General features: G+C 34.7%; 1 protein-coding gene across 1 annotated transcript; it reads left to right on the top strand.

Annotated features, from left to right (window-relative positions):
• Positions 1 to 1,859: 1,859 nt before the first annotated feature.
• Positions 1,860 to 15,210, top strand: CkIIalpha (casein kinase II subunit alpha). The gene is made up of 9 exons (XM_077439182.1): positions 1,860 to 1,945; positions 9,253 to 9,968; positions 12,655 to 12,788; positions 13,027 to 13,316; positions 13,410 to 13,597; positions 13,677 to 13,869; positions 13,962 to 14,191; positions 14,293 to 14,441; positions 14,537 to 15,210. Exons 3-9 carry the CDS (start codon positions 12,776 to 12,778, stop codon positions 14,623 to 14,625), a joined length of 1,152 nt encoding a protein of 383 aa, XP_077295308.1. The 5' UTR covers positions 1,860 to 1,945; positions 9,253 to 9,968; positions 12,655 to 12,775; the 3' UTR covers positions 14,626 to 15,210.
• The last annotated feature ends 1,463 nt before the right edge of the window (positions 15,211 to 16,673 follow it).

Raw genomic sequence — 16,673 nt, 5'->3', positions numbered from 1 at the left:
CTACATAGATAGTCAAATAAATATATACATAAGTATGTATATTAAAAAAAACCCGCACATGCAACATGTATGTATTTGTGTATAAGTGGTATAATACCTAGATTAAATACAATCGATATAATACATACTTTTGTGAAGGAAGTTCGTGAGTATACTTACTATGCATAATATCAGAAAAAAGACCAAAGCAGAGAAAATGTATACTACGTACATAAATATGTAATAGTATATTCAATACAACATAACGATTATGCATAGTCATAGGTACAAATTAACTATTATATTTAGAAGAATGGCAAAGCTATAAGTAAACATTTCCATTGATTGCTCTAGCGTCAGCAATTCTCAAGATACATATGTAAATATCTATATAGTCGATCTATTTTTTCACGGTTTTAAAAGGTTTTGGATCAAAATTTACCGACTTCGACTACGATTCCGACTCCAAATTCCGAATCCTACCTGAACGATATTAATAAAATCAACTTTTCTTGAAAAAGTATAAAAATGTAATAAAAATAATAGAGATCTTCAAAATATAAACCTACTTGAGACATACCGTAGTACTATTAATTAAATAAAATAATAATAAAATGGATTCGTAGTCGGTTGATTTTTTTATGACTCTTACTCCGCTTGAAATCCTCCGACTCTGACTCCACAGCTTTGCTTTTAGATTAATCAATTTAAATTAGCCAGCAGCATAGCTCGGTCGTTAAGCTTCTGCTTAGCGTCGAGAGGCGCCGGGTTCGATTCCTGGGCCGGGCCTCGAATGAAAATGAATTTTTCAGAGTATGCTGTTGGTCAGACCTGGATTTGTGACTCCAGGTTGATCGTTTCCTATCAGAGTTTGCCAATTTTCTCTGATTTCATTGTTGAAACGGTTCCCGGAAAAAAAATTGGCTAAAAATCCTACTATGTCACCACTATTTGAAGTATGATTGATGTACAATAAAATTTATGTACAAGTCATAGATGTCTCGTTAATTTGCGAGTTTTTCAGTGTCTCGTAATTCAACGACTTGTAATAAAAATGATGCATTTGTAATTGTAATTGTAATTTGTAATTGGCCAGGAAGGTGCATTGGGATTTATCTGTAAGGCCTTCCTGGTACATATGTAAAAATAAATAAATAAATATGTACTTTAAGATGAACCAATTTCCTATGGGTTAATTCATATGGTTTTAGTTTGGATTGAATCTTTCTTTCAATTTATTGTGTGTTTATTTTATGATTTATGCGATTTCTTGTGGAACAAATCTACCGTGAATATCAAAGAACAGGCGTGTTAAAAATTGAACGGAAAAATTACCAATAACGATCTCATGTTGTCGGTAACTACTATAGAACCTCCTTGCGATGTCTCCAATGAAACTGATGAGTATTTCCTTAGTTATTCGTATTTATATAGTAAAACGCATGTTTAGAACTATTAATTGTGGAAGTTTCAGTGCCATTAAGAAGTACAATTAGCCACTTCAAATGACAAAAAATAAATAAATGAAAACGCCAAAAGTGGTTTTTGTATTAACGAAATCGATTATGAGGGTCAAAATGTGCTTTTTTTTTCATTTCATTATTTAGTCAACAAGTCAACAATAAAAATCATCAATTCGTTCAATCGAACGATATAGGATAACGATAGGAGAACGATATCTATTTGATATCGATGTCATTGCTTATTTGAATTTGGGATCATCTATTTTCAGTCACTGGCAACTACATCGGTGTTCTAACGTTGTGAACTTTTCGCACGTAATCACAACACATTTCCATACGGTGTGTTGTTATAGTCAGAGTGTGTGGGTGTTTATCTTTCAGCTGAAAATTAGCCATGGTGTTTTTGCGATATTTCTCAGTGACCCTGTGTCTGTTAGTGACGGTCATGGTTATTGTAGTCATCGGGAGAAATCACACACAGCAATGCACATTCTCGCCCCCAGGTAAATCGTTACTTCAGATAGTTAATTCAGAATAATAATTTAGTGAAGATTTTGCACGTCATGTGTCCATGATTACTACCGGAAATGTGCGTAGAGGATGTCCTTTCTCGAGCACTCGAGTTGAGTGCATGTACATATATATGTATGATCTTCGGCAAATAAACCTTGAATTTAGATGTTTCGAGTGGGTCGCACTTATTTTTATATACCTCCTTTACGTTTCATTCTACGTATGATCTTTATCAACTCAAAATAAAATAAAATTATATCACGCGCTCATATTACTATTATTAACCTATGCTTCACCTGTATAATAACGCCTCGAATACTAACCTTTCCAAGCTCCAAGTAATACAAAATAAATCCCTAAAAATAATTTATAATACACCCATATATACTAACTTGAAAAAACTGCATGCCATATATAATATTCCGTTTGTTACAGACATTACTAACAAACTAACCAGTAGATTCTATGACAGAATCACTAATAACCATACTAACACACTTGTGAAGAGTCTCGGTGATTACAACAAAATGTCTATACCCTTCAGATATAAACACAGATTACCTTAACACGATCTGCTTTAGGTCATCGACTTTAGTGAGTCTTTAATTAATATTATGTATTATGAGCATTTATAAGGATTGTAAATAGGTTTTCGATCTCTTTTTCCTATTACGCTGTACATATTAACATTATAATAATATAATACTATGATTACTAACAAAATTAAATTAAAATTGTAAAATAGAAAATGATCAGTAGATCAGTAGCTATTAAAATAGATATAAGATGTATTGTGAACACAATTTAGTAATAATAAGAAGCATTTAAAAATCAAAAAAAAATTCTACGTATGAATGTATGGAAATTTACTTTTTTCATATACATACAGCTAGGTATAGGCGTGTATTTTTTCAGTGCTGAAATGAAAGTATCAGTATTTATCGATAGTTGTGTACCGAAAGTTGGTCATGGGATATGATAGTTCGCTTTTGAATAAATAATTATTGATGTATGATAATGCTTTTAAAACATGTTCGTCTCTGCAATATTATTCACCTTACAGGAACTAAATACTAAACGAATCTTAATACCTACTTATTTGGAATTTCACTCGTGCTCAGCTTACAAAATGACAGTTTTGAAACACGATCTCCTTTTGTACGCTTAATCGGCACGTCAGTAAATTTCTTTTTAAGGTCAAGAATATTTTCCCAAGTTTAAAATTTATTCCCACCTTCACCCAATATCATAATGAAATTCAGTGTTACGCAAAGTATCACATGAAAATTTGTGTTGCTAAAACAAACAAAAAAACAGATTATTTATTGAATTAAATTATACTTTAGGTGACGCGGTAAATTTTTCGTCTGTCAAAGTCATTATCTTTGTCTCTTATTTATTTCTTTCCCTAAAAGACTTCATTCTTTAGGAATTTGTTTTAAGGAATTCTAGTTGTCTCTTTATACACATGAACATATTATGAAATTTTTCGCACCTTACCTCTCATTAATATTCAATGTTACTTGGTTCCATTACGGCTATAAAATAAATGGAATTTCGCAAAATCATTAACGAAATATCATAATTACTAACCGTTGCAAATATTTCGTATTACACACTTTATATAACGTAAAGGTTTTCTTATATTTAAATAATTGCAATATTCTGATCATCTGTATCTAACAGGTCTGTAAAGTCGAAATCGTTAAAAATTGAGTCGTGGTGTCGTTAAAAATCGAAGGACTCCGACTCATTTTTTTACATATTTATGTGAATACTGAATTATTAACGAACTTGTAGGGCTTATATTTGCGACGAAAGCGACTCACTAATTTCCAATGTGCAAATTTGACACTTTCTACTTTTTTTTTCTCTTTAGTGGATAAAATTGAGGAGGACCGATATTTGTCAAATGCGTACATTTTGTTTAGTTTATGTCTACATAAATAAATAATACAAAATATTAAAAGAAAAAAGTTTTATTAAAACTTAATGATTTAAATCAGATCTGAATTAATACGCCAGAGATATTCAAAAATTTACCTATTCACCGTATTTGAAGTTACGGCTGTATTTACATGTACTTGGAAATGGGTTTTCACATGTAGGAAAAAATACTATTTGATATTTAAATATCATTAAAATGGGAGTAGGAGTCTAATAATAAAAATATTTGATAATAATAAAAAACCGTTAAATTGTATTCTTATCTCCATAATTAATTGTCTAATGATAGTTGAATTTGTTTCTTAAATTATAAGATAAAATATTTTGATAGTTTGTAAATGATATTTAATTAGTTTAGTATGAAAAATGATTGACAATCAACGCTCATAAATATTTTATTATATTCGTAAAAACGCATTTCCATATATTTTAAATATACACGCAAGTTTAATATAAATTGAAACTTTTTATGTGTGCTTCCTTTGTCTGTTTTTGCCTAGCTGTAAATACAGTTTTTAAATATGTACATATGTATATTTGGCATGAAATTAGCCAATGCTTACGTAATTCGAAGTGTAAACGGTTGAGTGTTAAATTACTACAATATTTACACCAATACCTTATCAATCTATCAATTCCTTCAATAACTGTTGTATTATTTTCTCATATACGTACTTCTTAACCTCATGTATGTACATAGGTTCAAGTACATAGACAGGGCCGTGCCTAGGAGTTTGAACCCTCGTGTACAACATTTTCAATTCATAAAGGGACACATGGGAAGGACAGCCACTTGTAGCAACGTGGTCAGCGTTTAAACTATGTTTATTTATTTTTCGATGCGCCAAAACGAACTGTCGTTTAGTCACGGTGTTACGCAACATACCAACTTAAATTTGCATATACTAAAATCATATACTAAAATCATCAATACTAAATTTGCATATACACATCAACTTCCACGCACTCTTCATGGTTTTAAAACTAAATCCAACATTTATATAGTATTTTGTGTATTTCTGTTTGATGCTAACGTCAACAGCTTTTGCAAAAGTGGTAGCATTTCTAGATCCCACTGTCGTACGTCTCCATCTCTCGCAACGCACGCGTCTGTCTTATATCTTATCGTAAAATTATCTATGCAATATTCTCAAAGAGAAATATTCAGTTTGTCGATAATATTTAACATGTTCGATTTATACTTTGCTTTTTCAATAAGTTATGTACGTTTTCTTAGAAACTTCTTTATTTATTTTGTCAGTTTGACAAATGGAAAACGAAATATATTTTGATAGTCACCTTATTTACCTATATACACCTATTTATCTATTTTTTATATTATTTATTTAGTAGCTAGTAGCACAGTTTAGTTGTAATGGTGCTTACGGACTAAACCAACGACGATTTTGGGCCAACTTTTTAACCAGCAGTAGCGTACAAAATATCGAAATAAAAATTAAATTTTAAAATTGAAATTAAATATCAAAATCAAGCTAAAGAGCGAGATTGAGCTAAAATTAGATCATCGTTGATGTTTTGAATTACAACAATATTTTGAATTACGACGATACCGCATTTAAAACCAGAGAAATATTATAATTTCTCTGCGTACGAGCGAAAAAAAATATTGTTAAAGTCGTCACGAGATGTTACTATATTTCCACTTGGATGATCGATAAAAAAAACAATTCATAAAAAAACGCGGTGTCGGATGTCGGTGATTTGTCAAAGGGTTTTTTTTCTTTCGTCGAAATAAAATTAATAATCACACATTATCCGATAAATTTTACCTCTGAAATGATTTAATTACTTGATTTATTTCGATGAGAGAAACAATTGAAGAATAAAAAAATCCGTTTGATGTGACCGACAACACCCCGGGTTAGCAAAAATCGTTGGATCACCCATACTAATACATGATATATTCTCAGTAACTGCGCATTACGGGGAAGTAAAAATAATAATTCTTTGATATTTTTCGATCTTAGTGCGTATCTTCGTAAGTCAAAACATCTTCGACAAACAAAAGTCGGGGATTACCTGTATGTGATTGTTGATGATCTAATTTTAGGTCAATCTCGAAAATTTATTTAAATTGTGCATGTTCTGTTTTAACTTTCAATATTTAATTTTAATTTTTATATAATGATTATAATTTTATTTTGATACTTGAATTTAATTTTAATATAATAATAATAGTTTTAATTTTGATATTTAATTTCAATTTTTAAATTTAATTTTTATTTTGATATTTTGTACGCTACTGGTTTTTAAAGTTGGCCTGTGGGCCGTTCGTTGGCTTGGTGCGTACGCACCATAAGTAGCACATGCTAATTACTTAGATATACATACTCGAGCGCGGCTAATTGGGGATGCAGGGGATACAAGGCACCCGAGCCCCGTGTATAAAAGGGGACCCGAAAAATGAAAAAGAAGAGAAAAATGGATTTTATTTACTAAGCTGTTATGAAAATACAAACACTTACATTATCGTCTCGGGTAACAGAGGTTCCAAGACGAAACGTCTCTTCCTTTTTTTTATTTTTGCAAAAAAATATTTCACGAAAAAGGGTTGGATAGTCTTTATATCACGATTGAAAAATGGTCACTTTACTGGACAATCGCTTTCATTTTTTAAGGAATAATATATATAAAAACGGACTGTCGCTAAATATATTTGTATATTTGTATATTTGTATATTTGTATGTGACGGACGATCAACCATCAACCAGTATGGGGAACAATTTTTTTTTTTTTTTCATATTTTTCAGTTTTTTAATTTTTTTCATTTTTTCAGTTTTTTCATTTTTTTCATTTTTTCAGTTTTTTCATTTTTTTCATTTTTTCAGTTTTTTCATTTTTTTCATTTTTTTCATTTTTTTCATTTTTTCAGTTTTTTCATTTTTTTCATTTTTTCAGTTTTTTCATTTTTTTCATTTTTTTCATTTTTTCAGTTTTTTCATTTTTTTCATTTTTTCAGTTTTTTCATTTTTTTCATTTTTTCAGTTTTTTCATTTTTTTCATTTTTTTCATTTTTTCAGTTTTTTCATTTTTTTCATTTTTTCAGTTTTTCATTTTTTTCATTTTTTTCATTTTTTCAGTTTTTTCATTGCCGGGGGCGCTGGCGGCGCTGGGGGCGAAGCCCCCGGGGTGCCAAAGGCATCGGGGCGCTGGGGGCGCCGGAGGCGTCGGCGGCGCTGGGGGCGAAGCCCACGGGATGCCGAAGGCATCGGGGACGCTGGGGGCGAAGCCCCCGGGGTGCCGAAGGCATCGGGGGGGCTGGGGGCGACGGGATGCCGAAGGCATCGGGGACGCTGGGGGCGAAGCCCCCGGGGTGCCGAAGGCATCGGGGGGGCTGGGGGCGCCGGAGGCGTCGGCGGCGCTGGGGGCGAAGCCCCCGGGGTGCCGAAGGCATCGGGGGTGCTGGGGGCGCCGGAGGCGTCGGCGGCGCTGGGGGCGAAGCCCCCGGGGTGCCGAAGGCGTCGGGGGCGCCGGAGGCGTCGGCGGCGCTGGGGCCGAAGGCCCCGGAGCGACGGAGGCATCGGGGGCAAAGGCGTCAGGAGGTCGGCGATGCACAAAACGTAGTTCGTAATTCGTAATCACTTCGTAATTCGTGCATCAATTTCTTTCCGAAACCAGTCGATTCAATATCTTTAACTTTATTTTTATTCGAGTTTCAATTCCTTTTCGAAACCACCCGTTGAAATCAACGGGTCCAACACTAGTCAATTTATAAAAATAAAATTATTTTTTAAACAAGAATGGAACGATTGATTGTAATCAGTAATAACTAGAGGTAGGATAGTCACAGTGCTATCCATTGTTCGGCAAACCTTTAACAATGCATTTACAACCTTTGAACAATACACCGCCCCCTCAGGCTCCGGTGACTAGTAATAACGAATTGATGGAAGTCTAATATGAGTGTTGAATATTGTCTATGAACCGTAAAGAACAAAATTCTTTATTTGACTGATCCAACCCGTTTGAAATGATAAATGAATGTGTGTGTGTTGTCTGTGCCCTGGGGGCTTTGCCCCCCGCGCCCCCGACGTCCAGAGCGCCTCCTGCGCTTCAGGGTCGTCCGGCACGTCCACCGTGGCCGGGGGATAGTCGGCAAATGCGACGACGCTCGACGCCCCCCCCCCCCCCCCGCTTCCCCACTAACACGCTTCCATGCGTCTCGATTACTCAGCTGTGATTGGTTCCCCATACTGGTTGATCGTCCGTCACAAACAAATATACATATTTAGTGACAGTCGGTTTTTATATATATTATATTATTTCATTTATATGCCTTACCCCAAAAGGATACTGGCCCGGTCAAAATTCGATGTATGTTTTATATTCAAGATCCAGGGGGTGGCAAAATTTGGCAAGTTTCTGATTATTTTATTTTAAATGGTTTTTTAGTGAAACGAATAAACTTATTACAGTTTCTGGCAGCCTAAAATTTTATTAACGAATAATCGATTTGATCAAGATTCACACTATTTCATTGAATGACATGCATTTTCTTGACCGAACCAAAACACTACAAATTCTAGCAGAAATGGGGGTTGTAATTTTAATATCGCGGATTTCAAATCAGCCCAGACACACTAGTGATTATCACGTTACTAACATATAATCAGTACTTTTATAAAAAAAAAAAAAAAAAAAAAAGGTGCCAGAACTCATTTCTTGTTAAACGTTTTATTATAGAAAATCATATTCAAATATCATTTAAATTAAAATAGAATTCCACAAAAAATCATCAAGGGGTATTTCTATGCTATTTGAGGTGCTATCCCTTTTTTGTGGAATTCGATTGCGTAAGTTCTTCTTGAGTGCCTTTGAAAATTAGGATTTCTCGAAACTGCGCCACTATTCGGTAAAAAATCGTTGCCACAAAAATCGCGATATTTACTATTGGGATGCATCTCTCTTTTTTTTTTTTTTTGATTAGTTATTTTTTATAGGAGCTCGGAGCCACCAAACATCTATAAAATCGCCTCTTTTTTACACTCACATAAAGAGTCCAGCGTACTTATTTAACGGTCGATTAAAAAAAAAAATACGCGCGTAGTTGCACAGGAAATATCTTTCTCATACCGATGATGAATTTTTTTTTTAATTGGTCCAGTTTTTAAGGAGAAAATAGTAGAATATGAAACCTCGATTTTGTCGATTTAAAATACTTTTTATCTGGTCGAAACGCAACTGTCGCATTCACTCAATATATATATTGATGCATTCACTCAATATATACATATATATCGAAGAAAGAAACGGCAACAAAATTAAGGTTTCGGGTGTACAGCCCTCTTAACGTCACGGAATATAATTCACATTCATTTTTTATTATAGATTCGATGTTTATGGCCACATCCATCGCAGTGCATATATTTATATTTTCCGTTTGCAAAATTCTACTCAGTGGCGGACTTATAGAAAAAACTTTGGCTAAGACATGAAGTGCTACAATGAATTCCATTTGTTTCATGGCACATAATGATTCGCATTAATTGATGAATCTCGACCGTCACATTCACTCAATATATATATCGAAGAAAGGAACGGCAACAAAATTAAGATTTCAGGTGTACAGCCCTCTTAATAATTCGAAATAATAGTTGACGAAAAGAAGTTCAAGACGTTTTTCGTTCAGCCTATTGAAGTGTGACTGAAATGAAACGGCCGCATCCCATTCGATAGATCGCCGCATAGAAGCGCAACAGCGAAAAGAGTCGGAAACGAAAGCGCAATCAGTAGCGTCGATCGAGAAGGGCATTGGGGCGTAGGCCGCGTTCGGAGCGGTTTGGAGCGCTTTGCCGGCACCGGCGCTGCTTCTGCCCACAGCCGGCAGTCGCCCGGCGGCCATCTTGTGACCAAACCACACCCGCCCTCCGCCCGTCAGCCGACCACTCGCCGCCGCGACCACCCGCCCCCCCGCGCCCCTCGCCCGCACCCCGCAGACCCCGTCCGGAAGCGCCCGGATCTGCCCGGCCGACTCCATCGCCACCGCCATCGTCACAGCCACAGCCACTTCCACCTCCACTCGCGCTCACACTCGGCATGAACAGGTACGCGAACCCCACGCCCGCCCGCCCCCCCTGCCCCCCCGCCGCCGCCCGCCCCGCACGCGACACCCTCCCCGCCCCTCGCCCCTCGCCGCAGCCGCAGCCGCAGCCGCAGCCGCAGCCGCACCGCGTGCCGCGACACATGGCCACCCCCGCAGCCCCCCTCGCCCTCCCCCGCGCCTCCGCCCCCGCCCCAGCCCCGGCTGTCACTCGGACCCCTCCCGTCCCCATCCCCGTCCCCGCCCCCGCCCGCCCCCTCGACCGAGCGCTGTCAAACGGCACGTCCACCACATCACACCACACCACGCTAATAATCGATTTCGCACTCTTTCGCCCCCCGTTTGCCATCTTTTGTCCCGCTCACCCGCCGCCCCTTCATTACGTAAACAATGTCTTCGTTTTCCTATTCACTTCCGCCTTCGCACGTTCTCCACCCCATATGACGTATCAATTTCTTCGACAGCTTGGAGACGATGTGACGCCAACCACTACATACTCATTTGACACGAATCCTATTTATGACCCAAAATCTATTCTATTATTTCGAAAAAGACGTGACGTTCAATTTAATAAAAAAACAAATGAATATTCAAATATAAATTTAATAAAATAAAATGTTTACTATTAAATTAGCTATGTTTAAGCGGTTTGTATTGAAAATTCCGAGTAAAACCACTAGTGTTCAAAAGGTAAACTCATTGTGATACCAAAATCCATTATTATTTCATTATAGAATAAATCTAACCATACTGTATTTTTTTTTATTTATTTTATGTATGACACACAGAATAAAGTGAAAAAATAAATAAATAAAAGACAATATTAAAATAAGCACTGCTTAGTAATATAATATAAACAATAAAAAAATACAAAAAATAAAACAATAAATTGACCACAAATTTGCTTCTTCACCTTAACCTTAAAAATTCTGATTAAATTAGAGAATGAATCAAGGCAATCCATAAAGCCGGCATTTCCGGGTAATTTTATCATTAAATGAAGTGTTATTATTATCATTTTTAAACATTAGTGAATCGAGTATTGACATTACAATAAATATCTGCCAAAATAGATATATCAATAGCACCATTAACTATTTTATGTAAGAGAAACATAGAAGTAGAATGCATAGAATGGTCATTGTTAACAAAAGTATCGTCTAAAAGCGAACCATCGAAGACAGAAAGTCAAGAGAGACGAAATTTAGCAAACAATGAATAAACTCTGCCACGCAGAGATTTTGTAGCAACATTTTTGGAGGCTGAGAGCGATTCTATGCATTCTATATCTATGAAGAGAAATAAATCGGAAAATTATTGGATGAAACACTCGTAATATTAAAATGTGAATGTTTTTATAGGTTGGCAACAATCTAACAAGACCAGCCTCATGGGATAAGAGACGCAGAAACCACTCTGAATATATATTCTAAGCAATGTAATAAAAAATGTGTTTGATTTGAAATGAAAAAAGGAGACTATACAAGTCATTCATTCGAATTTATTCAAATGTGTACTAAAATCTCGATGTTCTAAACTGGGTGTCAATATGTCTCGTTGATTATAAAATAACATATTTATTCACTGCTTTTGCATTAATCCGAAACTGATAATGATATTCACAATATTAATCTTATAATGGTCACTGAAAAGGGATATGCAAAGTACTCATTTGTACAAATTCAAACTTGAATAGTTGCAGTATGAAAGCAGTGCTCGTTAACGGTAAGATGATTTAGGATTGTTGTGTGTCATCAAACTGATACTGAACGAGCTACTGACACTGTCTTACGAAAGGCTAGTGTGGAAGAGTATTATTGAAAACAGATAAACTTGCATAATTTGGACATCTCATGAAAGGTTTCACCTATTGCAAACAGAATAATTGATGTCGTTGTTCCCGCCTGGTTGCTGAACATTAAAAACTGAACAGGAGTTGCCTTTGTGAAGAAGATATTCCACGCTATAACTGAATCAGGCATGCATAAGAAAATGAAGAAGTTTAAGAAAAAAATGGAGTCAATGGACTATTTCCAAACAATCTTAGAAATGAGACAATGCCTGCCGTTGGCCGACAAGTGTTCAGATATCTATTTGATAATTGTTGATAAAAGAGATGTCAAGTTGCTCAAATGATGTATGAATGTAAAAAGATGGAAATTTAATCTACTCAATTCCATTATTCTTTTCAATATTTGCCGATTCGCACGAATTTGAATTTGACATATTGAATGTTTTATATATTGAATACATATTGGATATTTGAACTTTTTTCTTATCTTGCTGGTGACATTTCATCTCTGGTATTGATTTCGTATATAACATGATGTCGCTATTGTTAAATATTATTCAAATATGTTAGTCATATGGGACGTTTGTCATCGAAATCGATTGATTTTATCTCGACAGAGATTGTATTTTTGTCAAACGGTAAAAAAAAACCACGTCTAACTACATTAAAATGTGTATAGTATTTGTTTTTGAACATCTCAGTAATGGTAATTAGAATTCGCAAGGTTGGGGCTGCATGAATAATTTTTGTCACATGTTTCTTTTCCTCTTTTAACGTGTTCTAATATATGCTGTTTTCAGAGATTCTTTCCGCTTCTTCTTTAACGCCTTTTTTCAGACTGTTTCAATCTGATTAGTATATACAAAAGTTTATAACTTTTGTTTTATTTGTTATCTAGCATGTCTTCGGAGAAGCGGACCTAGGACATTTTTATTAATACTCCCCCTGTTCCAAAATTTACATGCACTTTCATTGCAAACTACGTTCACCCGAGAGTATTCGACGTTGTTGAACCTCGTATGCAATTCAAAGGTCATTAATTTTATATTATATTACATATGCTAATTTTATTATTTGAAAGAAATAGACGAAGCTGACTCTTATGACAATGTTCACAAAAAAGATCCCAATCTAACACAACTAATACGAAAACGATACAATAAATGATGCCTTTTCCCTAAATATATACTTAATTATGTTTTAATGCAATGTTTTGAATTTCCATGTGTGCTATTTAAAATGACTAATTGTTCGTGTGTTGTTCTTATAGGTGTCCTAATTAATGCTTATGCGGCGATATCAAAGAATTTTGGTGTCACCAGAGGTTGTGTGAGACGTATGAGTCTCAATCAAGTTGAAATGGCGTTACCCAGTAGAGCTCGAGTGTATTCTGATGTAAATTCGCACAAGACCAGAGACTATTGGGACTATGAGAGCTACGTAGTGAATTGGGGCAACCAAGACGATTATCAACTGGTCCGCAAGCTGGGACGTGGAAAATACAGCGAAGTCTTTGAAGCAATTTCAAATAATGAAAAATGTGTAGTTAAAATATTAAAAGTGAGTATGCCATATGTATATTGCAATTACATTATCACACTTAGTGTCGAACAGTGTTCTCACAATAAAAATGTATGTTTCGTTTCGTTCTAGCCTGTAAAAAAGAAGAAGATAAAACGGGAAATAAAAATTTTAGAAAATTTAACGGGTGGTACTAATATAATAACGCTGAAGGCTGTTGTGAAAGATCCAGTCTCTCGAACACCTGCTCTCATATTTGAGCATGTTAATAATACAGATTTCAAACAACTGTATCAAACGTTATCAGATTTTGATATTAGGTATTTCAAGTGTGCTAAATTTTTTGAAAGTTTATCTCTAAGTGTGGCAGTCGAATACTCACCATTGATAACTTTGCAGATTTTATTTGTACGAGCTTTTAAAAGCTTTGGATTATTGCCACAGTATGGGTATTATGCATCGAGATGTGAAACCGCATAATGTGATGATCGATCACGAAAATAGAAAACTACGTCTTATTGACTGGGGGCTCGCCGAATTTTACCATCCAGGTCAAGAGTACAATGTTCGCGTGGCCTCTAGATATTTCAAGGTACCTATAAACATTGAATCTATTCCTTCGTTGGAAATTGTTTGGAAAATGTGGCTGTTGTTAATTTGTTTTTACTAAAAAAAAAATTTTAGGGTCCTGAATTATTGGTAGATTATCAAATGTACGACTATTCTTTAGATATGTGGTCATTAGGTTGCATGTTGGCATCTATGATCTTTCGCAAAGAGCCTTTTTTCCATGGTCACGATAATTATGACCAGCTGGTTCGTATTACAAAAGTTCTCGGCACGGAAGAATTATTCGAGTATCTTGACAAGTATCACATAGAATTGGATCCTAGGTTCCATGATATATTGGGCAGGTCAGTTCTCACTTTTAAGTATTCCCCGTGTGTGTGTGTGTGCGTGTGTTGTGTGGTGTTTCTTGTGTTCGATTTGATTTAACTTTTAATGTTGTTTGTAGGCATTCTCGAAAACGATGGGATCGTTTCGTTAATACTGAAAATCTACATCTTGTCACTCCCGAAGCGCTCGACTTTTTAGATCGTTTATTGCGTTACGACCATTATGAACGCTTCACTGCACAAGAAGCTATGGATCATCCATATTTTTGTGAGTATAATCGCTTGTCGAATGTGAATTAGTTGAAATGGAAGAAACGATTCTTTGTCACATGTGTGTCATGGTGTGTTGTATGGTAATTTCAGATCCTGTAGTAAAAGATAAGGTGCGTTTGGTAGCATCGACATCGCCGACACCGAGTGCTATGCAAGGACCAATACCACCAACTGAATAAAATATCGAAATATTTTCATCATTTTCACCAACTTCCCATTCTACAAATTATTCCAACGTGCCGCAATACTTGTTCGCCATGCAAGCAAGTGCTCAGTGACTGGAAGCTTCTTATATATTTATAAACACATATAACTTTAGTTCATATTATCACTTCACTCCATCAGTGTAACTGTGACAATTAAAGCAGATGAACATATATTTATAAACACAAACCGTTTTACTGGTTTTGAAATAGATTGTGTGGTGAAGACAAAACGAGTTGTTATCCAGTGAGTGTAGGTTTCTGTACTCTGTCACCTGTTAGCATGTTATACAATTTACTCTTAAACCCCGCAACCATGCTAGGAAGAGACAATATTATTAGAATTATTAATTATGAAAGTAACATATGTTTATTGTATAGATTCTTAAAAAAAAGTGTTTCTGGCTAAAATAAATATTTAAAACCCCTTCAGGTTTAACAAGTTATTAAAGATAAAAGGGATGGTAAAAAGAATTTTATGCATGTATTTTTTATGTTTCGACTTGTTTTTATTATACTTACATAAACCGCTAAGAAGTATGATTTATTCGTATGCGAACTACTGATTACTTTTTTAAAAGGAGCATTTCATCCGACCCTTTATATATATACATATATATATATATATATATATATATATATATATATATATATATATATATATATATATATATATATATATATATATATGTATATATATATATTTATATCTGTAACTTTGTTGATCTTACAAAGGTATGCATAAATCATGAATGCACTTTAATGTTTTGCATTTATATCTTTTAGTGTTGATATTGTAATTATTTGTAATATAACAACCGTTTCAACGTATGCCTTTGAGCTGTTACGTTATGAATATATAGTCTGTTAAAATTTTGTATTTATCATGTAGGAAAACTGTAGATAAAACGAGTAAATAGAAATAAGCCAATAAATACAAAATTTTACGACCATCGTTACAATAATTGAAAAAACATTCGCTTCACACCTTATTTCTGCTAGAGCGTGCGAGATAAATTAATTATAAATATTTTTCAAATGAATGAATGTGACACCAAGTGTATAGACTTGATCAGTGAATGAATGCAGCTTCAATTGTAACATTGTTGTTGGGCAGACTATATGGGACTTATTTACTTTCTTAATCCCCTATTTGTCACTCAATAATTATATTTGAAAATTAAATATTAAACGGCAAATATATATATATATATATATATATATATATATATATATATATATATATATATATATATATATATATATATAAATACAAAAAATCTCAGCATCTCATTTGAAATTTTCACATTAACGTAAACGAAGAACATCACTAGTTACTCTTCCATATTAAGTACATATTAAACAGATATTCAAATTAATTCATTTCGTGCAGCTAACTTAACGTAGGTCTCTATACAGTCACAGTTACATAAATAATTACCAATGTCAATATAAATATTTAAAAAAAAAAGCATTTATTTCTATGAATGCTATTCTTAAGGAGGTATTTTTTATAAAATTACTTGTGGATGAAACTTTCCACATTTCTTGAACAACATCTTCACTCTTGAATTGTTGAAAGTGATACGGCCATCTTGCAATTGACGGGGAAATCGCCGACACTTGTTATTTGTTTCAGCGGTGATGTTAAATTCTTTTTTAACATAACTTTATGTACACTTTGTCCTCTGCTAAAATATAAATTAACTTATATTACCCATTTTGACTAATGTAAGAGGTAACTCTCAGGCATATCCAATGAATTTTTTATACATTTTCTATTTGGAAGTTGAATTCCAAGTGTGTAATAAGCAGACAGGTTTTTTTCTGAACCAAGGCTAGGCCTAGAAAAGTTTTAGCGGACTTGTGCGTGGGCGTTTGTCTCTTTAGGACATGGAAGTTTTTACCTACTTCTTAGCATTTGTGATGATTGATGACGATTCCTACTCGGTTGTCCGAAACGTAAGTTACTACGAAGATCTTAACTATTTTTAAAGAGGACTCAGTGTACGAACATTAATTTA

The sequence above is a fragment of the Arctopsyche grandis genome, chromosome 10 (genome assembly GCF_051622035.1).
Source record: "Arctopsyche grandis isolate Sample6627 chromosome 10, ASM5162203v2, whole genome shotgun sequence".
In the NCBI taxonomy this organism is placed as follows: domain Eukaryota; kingdom Metazoa; phylum Arthropoda; class Insecta; order Trichoptera; family Hydropsychidae; genus Arctopsyche; species Arctopsyche grandis.
The sequence above is the reverse complement of the archived record's forward strand: the minus strand, read 5'-3'. Positions and strand labels throughout refer to the sequence as shown.